The sequence below is a fragment of the Diadema antillarum genome, unplaced genomic scaffold, assembly GCF_040938485.1.
Source record: "Diadema antillarum isolate AM-2024a unplaced genomic scaffold, OU_Dant_1.0 seq00001538_RagTag, whole genome shotgun sequence".
Classification (NCBI taxonomy): domain Eukaryota; kingdom Metazoa; phylum Echinodermata; class Echinoidea; order Diadematoida; family Diadematidae; genus Diadema; species Diadema antillarum.
In genome coordinates, this window is record NW_027272269.1 from 49659 (window position 1) to 64493 (window position 14835).

General features: G+C 38.4%; 1 protein-coding gene across 1 annotated transcript in view; it reads left to right on the plus strand.

Annotated features, from left to right (window-relative positions):
* Positions 1-14835, plus strand: part of LOC139710516 (2-oxoglutarate dehydrogenase complex component E1-like) — a 72521-nt gene that overhangs the window by 18389 nt on the left and 39297 nt on the right. Inside the window, exon 3 of the mRNA XM_071622449.1 lies at positions 2726-2822. Within this exon, the coding sequence (XP_071478550.1) occupies positions 2726-2822 (97 nt within the window). The remainder of the gene's footprint in view (positions 1-2725; positions 2823-14835) is intronic.

Here is a 14835-nt window from a genome sequence, read left to right on the forward strand (position 1 = left end):
CTAAATACAGAACCATGCCTATGAGGTGGATTATGCAGTGACATGGTATTTTTGAAGACCTACATGGATCTTTTGATTAAACATTATTTCTACAGCACACCATGTTGACTTGTTTGTAGCATTATACTTCTTTCTGATTTGATATCAAAGCTTCATATCACTCCTGTTATTCTAGACCATGTTTCTAAAATGAAAAATCTGCAAAATCCTAGAAATTGTTGATTACGTACTAAACTACATTGTACGTTGTGCATAATCTGCATTGAATAAAACCCTAGTCCCCTGCCCTCCTAACACCGTACATTTTTTGTGCTTCCATCGTGTTGATCAGATTGCTTTGTATGTCAAGTTATGCTGTTCTTGAGCACTTACTGATTTTTTTTTTTCACTTGCAATAGAGCTATGAAAATTGTGCTGTGCCTGATTTGTTTTTTTTTGTACCTTGATGTGGAAAGTCTTTTATGGAACTAATGTGTAATCTGTAGTCCGTGAAATTTTGTTGAAAATTGTGAATATCGTGTTTGTGATGCAAAGGTATGTGATGATGTCTCATCTAAGTTATACAATGAATCTTCTTGTGTGTTTTTTTTTTCTTGATTTCAGGGTTGTTTCCCCCTCCCCTTCACTATTGGGGGAAAGTAAACTCAACTGACTTCGACATAATCTGCAAGAAGAGTTTTGATAAAATGTCTTTGGAAATGAAATGTCTGTTGACAAACTTTGATTATCTGTGTTACCAGTGGGTTAATGTTCTTGCCTATTCAATTGGATGCTTAAATTCATTATTTCACCTTTAACCTAACTGAACCTCAGAGGACAAAGTACAAGCTATTTTCATTTGTTCCGGAACTTAATTTTCACACAGGTTGAGCTCATTGTGGAAGTATGTTCCCACATTGACAGATTAATGCTTATCATTAATTCAATGTACTCACTTATTATTTTTTCACACTTGATTTGTGAAACTAAACCCATGTTATTTGTCAAACTGTCGATTTTGAAAAGCACAATGTGTCAATTATATGGCAGTGTGTAGGTAGTGGCCTTCAGCAACTTAATGTGCTCTTCCTTTCTTGCTTTTGCTTTTTGAAATTGTGAACCCTAACCACATTTAACAAACAAAACAAAAATCTGAATTTAAAAAAAGTATAGTTATTACAGTACTATTTATGAATCTTTTGGAGGCACAACATTTGGTCCTGCAATAATTGCTTCGGTCATATTTCTCCAAGGACTTTATAGGTTAAAGCAAGGAGTTGGATATTAACTCCTTGGTTAGAGTTAGGGGTGTGATAGGGTTTTTAGCAAGGAGTTATCTGATAACTCCTTGGTTTTAGGTATAGTTTGATGTGAGGATTAGGATTAGGGTTAGGGTTGTGTTTGTACATGGTATAGAATTAATGTTCAGCTTAGCGTGCAGATATTTCATGGGAGCAATTGTAGCAGGGGCAAATATCATGGAATTGAATGTTGTATGACCTTCACAATTTTGACAAACATCCAAGCAAATATCATTAGTCTGTAGACCAAATTCTTTTTTTTTTTCTCCCTGTCTTTGGTGCTCGTTCATGCAATTGATTCTATTACATGCACAAGTAATGGCTGTCAAAGGGCTGTGTGTGATTGATTTGCCACCATTGCTGCAGCATTGCTGCAATACAATACAAGTATGCACTGAATTCTGTGATGTAGGGACAGGTAAAGATGGATTCGTAGAGACCGCTAGAACTGTCAAAGGAGAAATAGTTGCAGAGTGGAAATTTTTTGTATGAAGTTCCCACGACATAAAACTAATGCAAAAATAAAAGCAAGCAGGTTTTTGTCTTATTGTTTTGCCCTTTTGTTATTTGTAGTTTCCTTTTCGTTTGTTAGTCCTGTAGCACGAGTGTATGTGCTGTCATAGAGCAGACCGTTACTTTAACCGTAGTATGTGCTGCCAAAACCCCCAACCACCATGGCAGTATTGGGCTGTTTGAAGTGCTCATTCAATGCAAAAATTCATGTTGCTTGGTTGAGCATGAAAAATCGGTCGTGCGAAAATTTCCGCTTTTGCATTATTGTCATACACTCCCAGGAGATAGTAGGTACACTGGAGTCATAGAATGATACATATTGCCCAGACATTCAGTGCTTTAGGATATAAGGTAGTTTTGCAAAGTGCTCTATTTAATATTTTTCACTTTAATACTGCATATGTACCGTACTGTTTATGGAGTTGCTGCTACTTTTGTTTTCAAAGTATTTTTTGACAAACAATAATGGGATTTAATGTTGATGGGGAAGTAATGGGAAAAGTCTTACTTCTCAAACAACACGATATTGAAAGATCATGCTTTAAGTTCCTTGCAAAGTTAATGTGTGTACTGAATAAGAGTAAAGTAGCATCCTGTTGTGTATAGATCTGTATTCTGACTCAATGCTACAGTTTGTGTTGCATCAAACCATCGTTCATCTTGTGATTGTCTTTGAAAAATTTAAGAGTGATGTGTAAAATGCTTCTCTCTCCTGCTTTTAAAACCTCTCTGTGTCTTTCCATGTTTGAACACAAACCAACATGTGATATGAACGGAGCATATGGTATTGTATATTTATGTTGCTGGTAATCAGTGATTAAATTGTATTTGTGGTTGAATAACTGATTGACTATTTATACCTGTCATGAGCTTCATGATCATTCTTATTTACCTATATCCTCCTGCCTACCTTGCCAATCAAAACAACTCAGATTCGTGGTCACTATATGGCCGATTTGGACCCCTTACACATCAAGTCTGCCGCCACTGGTATCTCACCGGAAATTGTGGTTGCTAGCCATCGCCTAGGTAACTCGAGAGTCACATGACTACCTACCCATTCTGCATCCTGCGGGGAAACCGTGGTGTAGAAGTATGCAATGGACCAATGAGAAAAAAAAAATGCTAGGAAAAAAACACACTTAACCCTTTTGGACTACTACTTTGTATTATTGTTGTCAACATACATGCAGTATGGTTACAGGTGGTAGTGATGGAGTTATACAACAAATGTTACTCCATTTTCTTAAACATGCTCTCTGCGGGTAGATGTTGACGTAGGAACAATGTTGTAATTCAATATGTCAGAATGGCTGCACAATCCTCTTGTCTACAGATAGGATTTTCTGAGAATAGTTCAGCTTAGTGAGAGTGTGTGTATGTTGGTGTTGGTGTGCGAATGTGCTCAATGTGCTACCTGTAACTGTACGCTTTATAGTGTCCAATCTAAATTTTTTGATTAGATATACTATGATAAATGATGACAGTACATATTATGATGCTGTTATGTATAGTTTCAATATTACAGTTGGTTCTTCCTATTGGTTTATGCTGACAGACTTTATCAAATTCTCTGAAATATGTAATGTCGGTGTATTCCAGGAAATGCCATGTTTGTTCATTTGTAACTTAATTATCTTATACTATTTCTTTTTTTTTTTTTAATGACAAGCCAACAACATGCAAGTTTTAGGGGCTAGTACTTTGTAGATGCCTATGGCATGCAGTGATTCAATTAATTAGCTTACAGACTTGTCAACAGGGCATATGGAGTCTTTAAATAGAGTCCAACAGAAAATAAATCTTTGCTAAAGGCAAATAAAATCTTCATCCGATTTTGCTGCAATACTTAATTTTTTTGTCACACTGATTACATTTTATAGTTTTGTTGTTGTTGGTTTTTTTTTACATTCTGGCCTGAGCTCATTTTAAACAGATCCGAATGCAATACATTACTGATTTTGCTCTCTTGAATTCCAGTATTAAAGGTGCATGGTCCCCGTGTTTTAGTCAAATGAGTACGCGGGCGCACGGCGCAAGTTTCCTATAGAGACCTACGCTATCGACTTCTTTTGGCGCTTACGCTTTGGCCCACTTTCCCGAGTCCGAAGAAGTCCGATTCACTGTAGTCAGTGGTCCGATCACAGTTCGGCTCATGATTCGGCTGAGGGGGATGACAGCTTTAGCAAACTTCTTTTGTGATGTCATAATAACAAGCACATATGCACGCACCCTGGCATTACTAGAGACTGCGCGATGCGCAGAGAAGACAACAAAGGCAACGTTACTTAGCAACACCTACGCACTTTACTCTTGATGACAGCTCTACTTCGGTAATCTTCGGCAGTATCATCAACAGCGCCATCTACACTACCGGGACTATGCCCCTTTAAAAGATGGATAGTAATCAGCACAAAGGGAAAATGACTTGGCTGGAAGTCATTGTGTTTTGTTTTGTTTTGTTTCATTTTGTCACACTGATTACATTTTATAGTTTTGTTTGGTTTTTTTTTTACATTCTGGCCTGAGCTCATTTTAAACAGATCTGAATGCAATACATTACTGATTTTGCTCTCTTCAATTCCAGTAAAAAGATGGATAGTAATCAGCACAAGTGGGAAATGACTTGGGTGGAAGTCATTGTATTTTGTTTTGTTTTGTAAATTGTTTATTTCATCGACCTGAATGGATGTACAGAGCAGCTGACTTGTTTTTTTCAGTGCTGGTTGAGAGAAGATGTGATTTCCTGAAATGGGATGGCATCATCTGATTAGGGCTCATCCCATTGATTGGCCAGCATCGATCCGTAAGGCTGGAGGTGCGGAGCGTCGGGATGAAGTGGAATTATTCCCACCGCTTGCTCCTGTTCAGGAGGAATCCCTTCTCTTGTGCATAGTTTATGTGAAGTCATACTGTGGAGGCGTTTACATGTATGGTGATTTTAGATTTTGATCAGCCGTTTCTAGAAGGGCCTAATTCCATCAGAAGACACTCATGCCACAGGGATGGGTTGAGTGCATGAGAGTAGTGAGAAACAGATGTTTGAAGGGAAGATTTGAGCAAAATCAAACAAACATTGTGGGAAAGTATGATTGTTGCACCCTGGTTTCATCATGCTGGTTAGTGGGGATGTAACCTGGCCTTTAGTATTCAACTGACTGAAGACACTCAGTGTATATGTATTGTCACTTGACTGTAATGCAGCCTACAAGACCAGGCCCGTAGCCAGGATTTTTCAAGGGGGGGTGCGGTCACTAAAAAAATGGACCTTCGGTACCAATATCAATGATGACACACACACACACACACACACACACAAACACAATTATATTCTTTGGACGACCGAACTACAAAAGTTGTATAAGAATTTGCGCGCAAAGCGCGCCGCAAATTGTGAATTTTGACCGTTGTAATGACGTTTTAAAGTCTCGAGGAAATTTGTATTTTTGTCTGTTGCATGCGATCGCGTTACGGTATTTCATCTAGGAAATAGTAAAAACTCATTTTGCCAGGAAGTTGCAAAGTTTAATTGTGTTCGAGACTCTGCGCGCGTAGCGCGCCGCAAAATTGAGAATAGTGATTTTCCTGGTGTTGTTTTAACTTTTATTTTTTCTATTGTATACCCGCGTTAGCAGGCCTGAAGCCAGGATTTTTAAAGGAAGGGGGGATTGCGTTAATTAACAAAACGGTCCTTTGATACTGTCCCGGGAGGGGTAGCGACAATTAAAAGATGGACACCATGCTCATACATGGACTTTCAAAATGGCCCCTAAACGAGTAATGTTTATATGATTTTTTCGGGCCTTAAAAACAAGTATTCCTAAAATGTTTCCTGCACCCTAAAGAAGTACTTCATCATGATTGAACAATATACCATTTTCCCAAATTTCGGCCTTTTTGATACCCTTTGATTATATACGCTCGTACATCACACTTTCCATCTAATCCGTGAGAAAAAACGACCCCTATTACGCGTTTTCTTTAGCGAGTATGGTCACAGTGTCCACCTTTCAGTTGGAGTTTTCCATCCCATTGGATGCTGTTTGGAAGATGAAACATTCACTTTACTATACAGTATATCAGCCGTTGGTATGCGAGTTTTTCAAAAACGAAAATAAATAAGAAAATATTTAAAACAAAATGAATTGTAAATGTGAACCATTTATATTTTGCCTCCTTGTGGTAGGATATTTCCAGCATTTCCGAACTTTCAAATAATCATTTTAGATTTAATAATATTAAAGGTAGTAGATCCGATTCGCAAACATCTCCAATATCAGTCAAATGTCATATTAACCATCATGCTAAGAAGGTTTTCTTTGTGAAATTTGGAGGTCAGTGAAATTCAAAAATTAAACATCCGTTAGCCATTGGAAGAAGTTGAGTGCAAATTCAGACCTCAGGCTTAGTGCTCAGATGTTTTCCTATTTGATTTGATCTGTCTTACTGTGCACACTAAGATACATACTGGAATGGTTATTTCTTATTTATTAAATTATAGTAGCATATTTGGTTACTAGCTGTCTCTAGGCATTTTCGAATTTGGGCTGCAAAGAGATCCACTACCTTTAAGTTAGAAGAGAGATAAGTAAATAATGATAAAATAAACAAACAAAAAAGAATGAGTTTCTTTTGTAATACTATCTGACAAACTTTTTACTTTAACATTTTACTTCATAGCTCAGCACTTTCCATTCTCTCTCATACCCTCTTACCCATTACATTTAAATGAAATACAACTAAAATGAGTTTGCGTGCCTGCATAATACTCTTTGGAAATTATAAGTGAGAATGTTCCTAGGTTTTGGCTCACTTTAAAATGAGAACAAATAGAACTATCACAACATGAGAAAATGTATAAGTAATAATCAACAGTACATTTCCGAATTTGGCCTGCAAAGAAATCCGCTACCTGTAAGTTAGAAAAGAGATTAGTAAATAATGATAAAATAAACAACAAAAAAGAATGAGTTTCTACCGCCGTATCCAGAACAGAGCCTGAAACGGTGCAGGCTCAAGAAATCGTTTGTACTAATACGTCTTGTTTTTAAGACAGGCCTTTCATTTTGTTTTGTCTCTCCTGATCGTTCGTAAGAAATGCTAATTCTTGACCACCTTTTCACAATTTGATTGAAGCATGCATTCATAATGGAAAATAGTTGACATAATAATCTATCCCCAGGCATTATCATGCCAACATGTACTTACATATACATGTACTATATCTTTGTGAGACGTAGATATAAAATGTCTCAGGTTTTCTTATATAGTAATTTCGAGGGAATTTCTTTAATTTTTATCATATATGTAAACTTGAGGCTATTAGATTTTCATCCACTTACCTCTGTTCCTGTGAAAAAATGCAAGTGTCAACCTCAATGTCATCCACGAATCGCACGTACTCGGGCGGCCAGTGGAAAAAAAAAACACCGGTCACACGCGCCAAGGGCCATGGCATGCAGTGCCAATATAATAATAGCTCGCACAAATTGATACATAACATTTGTGTTTGTGTGCATGGGGACGATCCGATGGTTCATACAACAAAAGGGTTTCGTACAATTATTTTTAACATTGTTAAACGTACTCTTCCACATTTACGTAGCATATAATGTGTCTTTATATTTATTTGGATTGTTATCTTGAGAATTGCTAAAAACCGTTATTATGAAAAAGTGGACCTTTCAGAATTTTGGGGGGTGCGCACGCACCCGACGCACCCCCCCTGGCTACGGGCCTGAAGACACACTTCATTCTTTTCTTTTTTGATGAAATGCTATTAGTTTCTGTCTGAAAAGATTATTATTAAGGATCCTACGTATATTACCAAGACAGGAATCCAATCTTTTGTCTTTTAAAATGTGATTTATGGGGTGACGCTTAGATCATATTACAACTGCTTGTTCCTTGTTTGGTCAAAGTTATTGAATCAATTATGAAATTTTATTGTGTATTTTCATCAATATGTTTTTATTTAGAACTATTAAAGCATTGCTAATGTAAATGATAGTTTAGTTAAAACATGTAATGTATAATTGTGGTAGTAGTTGTACCTTAGTAGTAATACATGCCGTAGTAGCAGTAGAAGGAGTAATAGTTGATGCATTTTATTGCTATTGATAACTGTCACAATATTACTTATTATTTTATTGTTAATATTATCATACTGCTACAGCTGCTTTTCTATATTGTGTATCAATCCAATGCTCCAATATGATATGGAAGGGGAAAAAAAAGAAAAGATTAGTAGTCTGAATTTTTAATGAAGAAGCTCAGGTTGTCTAATCTCTCAGAATCTTTAATTCCAGCTGGAAGATCCACCTTGTATAATAATTTATTTATACAACATAGACCTGAACGAAATGGCAACGGTTAGAAGACTGAGATTAACATACTTCCACTAGATTTGATTGCTTCTTTATATGCAGTGTTAATAAGCCTCCCTATTCTCACACCCTAAGGAGCAGTCAAAAGAGGCCCATAGAGGGACCTCATCTTCCGGTACACTGCAGGCCAAAGCTCCATCACCTGTCTTCCTAGTGTCTCCAGCAACCTCAATGCATTTCAAAAGAGCATGGACTGATTGTTGTTATGAGTGCCTCGATCAATAAAAGAGTTGCCCTGGATGCCTTGTGTGGATGGCTGTACAATAGCAGTGTCGGTAGTCCATCAGATATATAAGTGTATGTCCATAAGGCATTCAGATATTCTTTTTGTGATTGATGAATTTTAACATCTATATCTGTGAAAGAAATAAGTGACTGGAGAGTAGCAGAATGTGAGGATGCAATACAAGCTGGCGGCTGGTGAAACTGTGTTGAATTGGCTGCATTAGATTTATTCATTCCCTTCTTGCTCTATCTGGAGATGGAAACAAAATGGAAGTGCATTTCCTAAGTGATGTTCTTTAGCCTAAAGACATTACGTCCCAGGCAAATCAGTTTTGTCTGCAAGCTGACCTTGGCCATAGCGAAACTTAATAGGGAAACTTAATTGAATTTGGCATCAGGAACATTTACATTTGGCATTAACTCAATAAGGCTGTCTAGCCATGCGAATACAACATCAGTGAATTGTGCATGCCTTGCTTCCCTAGGGATAGACATTGAAAACAGGAATGGTGGTTTTCTACAGGCTCAATTATCAGGTAGTTCTTAGTGGTAGGCACTAATTGAATATCCCTTTAATGGTGTGCCCAACAATTAAGATATATCTCTTAAGTTTTTTTACATGGTGAGAGGTGATGTAAACTCAGTTTATATGGGTAAATCATGCAAGGCAAATTTTTAAAAGTAAGGTTAGCATTGCTTGTAAGTCCAAATGTCTAAAATTGATGACTAATGATTTGTTTGTATGTTTTACCTTCCACCATTATGGTGCCCAAAGTGTTTAATGTGCATTCTCACCATACGCACTAGAACCAAACCTTCATCTTCTTTATTAAAGGCGTATAGTCCCGGTAGTGTAGAGGGCGCTGTTGAATGATAGTGCCAATCAACGTTAGCATTGATACGAAGATTACCGAAGTTGAGCTGTCATCAAGAGTAAAGCGCGTAGGTGTTGCTAGGTAACGTTGCCTTAGTTGTCTTCTCTGCGCATCACGCAGTCTGTAGTAATGCCAGGGTGCGTGCATATGTGCTTTTTATTATGACATCACAAAAGAAGTTTGCTATTAAAAGCTGTCATCCCCCTCAGCCGAATCATGAGCCGAACTGTGGATCGGACTTCTTCGGACTCGGGGAAGTGGGCCACAGCGTAAGCGCCAAAGAGGAGTCGATAGCATAGGTCTCTATAGGAAATTTGCGCTGTGCGCCCGCGTACGCATTCGACTAAACCACCGGGACCATGTTCCTTTTATACGCCATATACTTCGACGAATATCTGGTATTTTGTGAATTGGGGCTTTTAAGACTAATTTCCAAGGTTCTCATTGGTATTCATGATTGATACGGCCTCAATGAGAAACAAAAAAAGTATCTCCTATCAGGAGCAAGGTTACTGATTTGCCACCATTGAGAAGATCTTACAACACATTTGCATTACAGAAGGTAATAATTTTTGCCAAGTGTTGATGTCAGGAATATCAGTCGATTCATGAAATTCACAGTTCTACCTAAAAACATCGCCAAATATACTGCACATTTACCGTGCACTCTTTACTCCCTGGTGAATATTGTAGCCAGGCTGCTATTTAATGGTTCGCAAGTGCCAAATCGGACAACTGTGCATTGACATCGATGGTGAAATACCATTGTATTTTGTGCAGCATTTCATTATATGATTGCAAATGCTCCATGGATTACATTGCAAGATACCATGGTATTGAGGATGGTAATTTCACACAAAATATGCATGCTGAACTTTAGTGTGAATCAGGTTATGAAAGTGGACCAATCGTGCGGTGGTGTACTTTTCACATGACCTGAGACACCTTGGCCCAAATTCATGAAGGTGGTACAATCTTGTCCCTGGTTTAAACCATGTACAAAGACCATAGTTTTGTATGGAGCACCAAGTGTCGCATGGCCTATTTTGTTACGAAATTAGTCATATCCTATGTTTATTTCCTTACGAAATGATCATTTCATCGACAAAATGACTGATTTTGTCACGAAATATTCCATGCGACACTTGGCGCCCTATACAAATCCACAGTCTTTGTCGATGGTTAAAACCATGGACAAGATTGTACCACCTTTCGTGAATTTGGGCCAAAATGTCTATTTCCATGAGAGATATGGGCATGCACAATGCTTTAATAGAAATACATTGTTATTTCGTGAATGAGAACTGTAGCAACTGAAATACCATGGTATCTACAACTTGTATATTACTGTGGTATTTCGCCAGTGAGAACAGTGGTAACAAATTACTGTTGTATTTAGTCCCAGGGTATTATGTCTAATGTGAATGTACTAAATGCTCAACTTCTTATGGGCTACCCTGATATTTACCTTGGTGAAAAGGAGTGTTGCGGATATAATGTCTTGCTGAAGGCCACAAGTGCCATGAGCTGCTGTGGGGATTGAACCCTGGGTCCTCAGATTGAAAGTGGGGTGCTCAATCGAGTACTAGTAGATCGCAACACTTCACTGTCAAATGCAGCCTCAAAGCTTGGCAACGAGATACATTGCATTTCACCTCTGTGTGACCCAGAACAGTCTGCTTCGTAGGTCTATTCTTTTGGGAAATTACTTTGCCCTGCATCTGGATTATTGGTAATATATAGGTTTGGGGGCTGTTTTAGTGTCTGTGTTTGATCAGTTTATTTGTCTCCATAGATGTTTTACTGTTTGATAATAACTTGAGAAGTACCCTGTAAGATTGTACTACACAAGTGAAGTGTTTGAATTGGAGTCACTGATTACATGTTGGAGAAATATTCGTCCAAGGTCAAAAGTCAATGTTGGAATTAACATTTGAAATAGCAGCAAATAAAGTTTGTTTAACAAATTTCAAGTAATATGATGTTGGGTCAGGTTAAAGATTAAGGTCAAATCAACAGTATGAGCAGTATTAGTGGCATTGCTCCATACTCTGCTAGAACAGTGTGTAATATTCAGTTTTTGGCTGTGTGTGTGTTTAATAACACAGTGGGTGGGTAATATCTGCTCCTAAAAAGAATTGGCAAAGGGCCGACATTTCATCTTCTAAATATTGATCATTGTTATGTAAAACAGTGATACTTACAATGTATGTCTAGATGGGCTCATGACCACAGGCATGTTATTGTCAACACATTGAATCAAACACCGTCCCTCATGCAAGGCTCGACAAATAGTCGTAGGTAAGACCCAATTATCCAAAATGTATGTCATCAACAGTCTGACATATCTTTGACCTTACACGCCGTCCCTGATCATGGGTATAACAAGGTGAACTCCCACATTATGAATATTACATTTTGAGTTCTGATCATGATGGCTTGACTGCCATTGTAGCAGATTTTGCTGGCAAGACCATGGGTGGAATACTTTTATTTGTTAGTCTATCATATGGGTTAACCCTTTCAGCTCTTTGAATGCCGATTGGCACAGAAAACCCCATAGCATTGCACACACTGTCCAAAGTCCCTGGCACGGAAAGGGTTAGTATCGTACAGCAAGACAGACAGTGAAACGACATGAACCTTGAGACAAGTTTGACACGCCAATGACACTCCCATACACTGCCAATGTTGCTCCTTCTGAAAGCCTATCCGATGGTGGGTATTAGTTTCGCAGATGTCAAACAAACAGCCAGTCTAATGAAGACCCGGCACGAACAGTTTCTCCGCCGTGCACCCGTACCTGCGTGGTGTGATCAGCAAATGCTATGCCACGACGAGTACTCCATCTCTCCCCCTCCCCCTCCCCTCTTTCTCCCTATTTCTTGTCAGTCATAATGCTGGTAAACATGCCCCCTTCTTCAAGTGTCAGCTTCCAACAAGACGTGCGGAACGAAGGAGGTCATTGTGTGGGCGACAGTGAACATGTTTTGATGGGATGAAGTTATGCCCGGCAGCGTGTGTGATGCGCGTGATCAACATTCACAACTACATGATGAATGTTCAACATGTTAATCTGTTGATACGCTGAAGAGCCAGAGATGTGGACATTTAACTATGTTGTTGCTCTTGATTGACAATGCAACACGGAAGTGGTGTCCAGTAACAGTCCACTTAATGGGATTACAAAATGCCTTTAGAAGCTTTACTTTTCATGTGCGCATAATGCATCTTAGTACATACATGTATGTATGTGGTCAGTTTAGCCTGCATTGTATTGCCAGCAAATACACCCAGCCAGCTCCCATTATCATCACAGAGCCAATGTAGTGTAAAATTAAGCGCCCCCCTCAAACTTGAGCCCTAAAGTTGGAATGTCCCATCTTGGAAACAGGATATTTTGCCTCGGACTGTAGCCTACATTTGTGAAGTGCATTGCTTGCTGAGGATTCAACCATCACTGGCATTAGCAAATATACACTAGGATTTGAATTGATATCTTTCCGAGAGTTTGTTGCCGACCTAGTGAGGCAACCCACCTCACTGGGCAGTTTGTGTGTGGGAACCAGTGGGTTCAGAGTTTTGAGCTGCTTGGAGCTGTATCTCTGTAGTTTATTGTATGCAGTTATATGTGTTTGGTAATGTGATAGTTGCCATTCACTATGTGACTAGCTGGTAGGCAAAGGTTTCTATCAGCGAGGTTTTCCTTACTGAAGGGGAAGCAACAAAATAATAGATTATGAAGCTCTACCACCTATGTGAGGTAACAGAAACATAGTATTGATATGGTTCCTAAATCCTGTGGAAATAATCAATTGAAAAAGTAAAATGAAAGAAATCTTTGCCATCAAGTAAGATAAACAGAACATAGTATCAGTACATTTCGCATTCCTGATAAAATTAAGCACAAAGGAATGGACTTTTAAGACTTCAGATGAAGGGAACATACAAGTAGTATTGATGTGATCGTAGAGGAAGGCATTGTTCAGAAGTTGGATGTCTTTCTATAGATGGGGGTTGACATTTAGTATTGGTATGTATCACATGCAACTGAGGGTGCGTTTATAAGATTTTTCTTCTGGCCAGAAACAGTGTTTTGAAACACTGTTTCTGGCCAAACGGTGATTCTAGCTCGAAAAAAATTCTTATAAACGCTCGCCGTGATTTGAAACAGTGTTTTGAAACACTGTTTGTAAACGCATAAAATAGTGCATTTACAAACAGTGTTTCTGTAGAAACAGTGTTTCAAAAATCTTATAAACGCAACCGCGATCTCAAACACTATTTATGTGACATCACAATGCCTTGCGCGCACCCTGTTTGACCTTTTGCCGAGGAAAAGCTGCGCAGAGTGAGTTGCGTAATGGCACAGTCTGAGCGAGAGCCCCAACACGCTCGGAGAAAATATCTTATAAACGCTCTCCTGACGAAACTGTGATTTGAAACAGTGTTTCAAAACAGTGATTCAAAACAGTGATTCTAGGCATGCAAAATCTTGTAAACGCGGCATAAGTCAGATAGGCGGACCTTGTTGTGAAAGACAAAACTGTGTATATAGTAGATGGAGTGACAATAGAAGAGTTCTTGAGAGCATATTCAACCTTTTGATTGCAGAACCCATCAATGTGCATTTTGCATTACGAAGGCCAGCAATTTATCCACGTGAGATGCTGTTCAATATCATGGCTTCCTTCCCATGCTCCCCCCCCCAACACACACACCCACAAACCCACATGCACACACACTCACATCAAAGGCTGCTCTTGTATGTCTCCTGTTCTCACTCAGAAATTTTCTCACCTCTCAATGATGCATCACTGTCCTGTAATCACAAAAATACATTTCCATCATTAATATCATGGAGGTTTGAACAGTCTGGCTACATTTGTGTCAATGTAATATCATGCTTATACATGACATGAGCACTGGCTGTGAGAAGACATGGTACAATTCACAATCAAGATATGAATGTGCATTCATCTCCATTGATAACATACTGCATGCACACTGTGTGGTGTATCCGATATTTTATAAATCACATTCATCTAGAATATCCTTTCATACTCTTTTATTCATATCATGCTGACATAACCTTCTATCGTATCAAAAATCACAATCAAGTCATGCTGATCACAGATGAATGACTGAAGCAGTTTTGCACTTGAATCAGCAGCCGGTTCCTCAATTTGTCATTTGTAGCACAAATGTACGTCACATGATAGAAACATACTTATATTCCCTGTGCTGTTTGGTGCTAAGTGGGTGCTAATGAAAGAATGTAGCTGGTGACTGGCTATGCTATTCAAGAAGAAATATGTACACTTCAAGAGGAAATTATGAACAAATGATACATATTTTTAACCCTAGATATTAACCCTATGATATTTAATAGTATGGGTGCTGCGGCACTATATTCTCATGTAAATGTTTGCTTTGAGGAACTGTTGAAATCTGATTGAACTTCCACTGTATCATATCAGATAAAAATAACTTGTTTTCTCTTTTCATTACAAACATCAAATGCCTTTATTTAACCAAGTTTCATGCTTGTTTTTC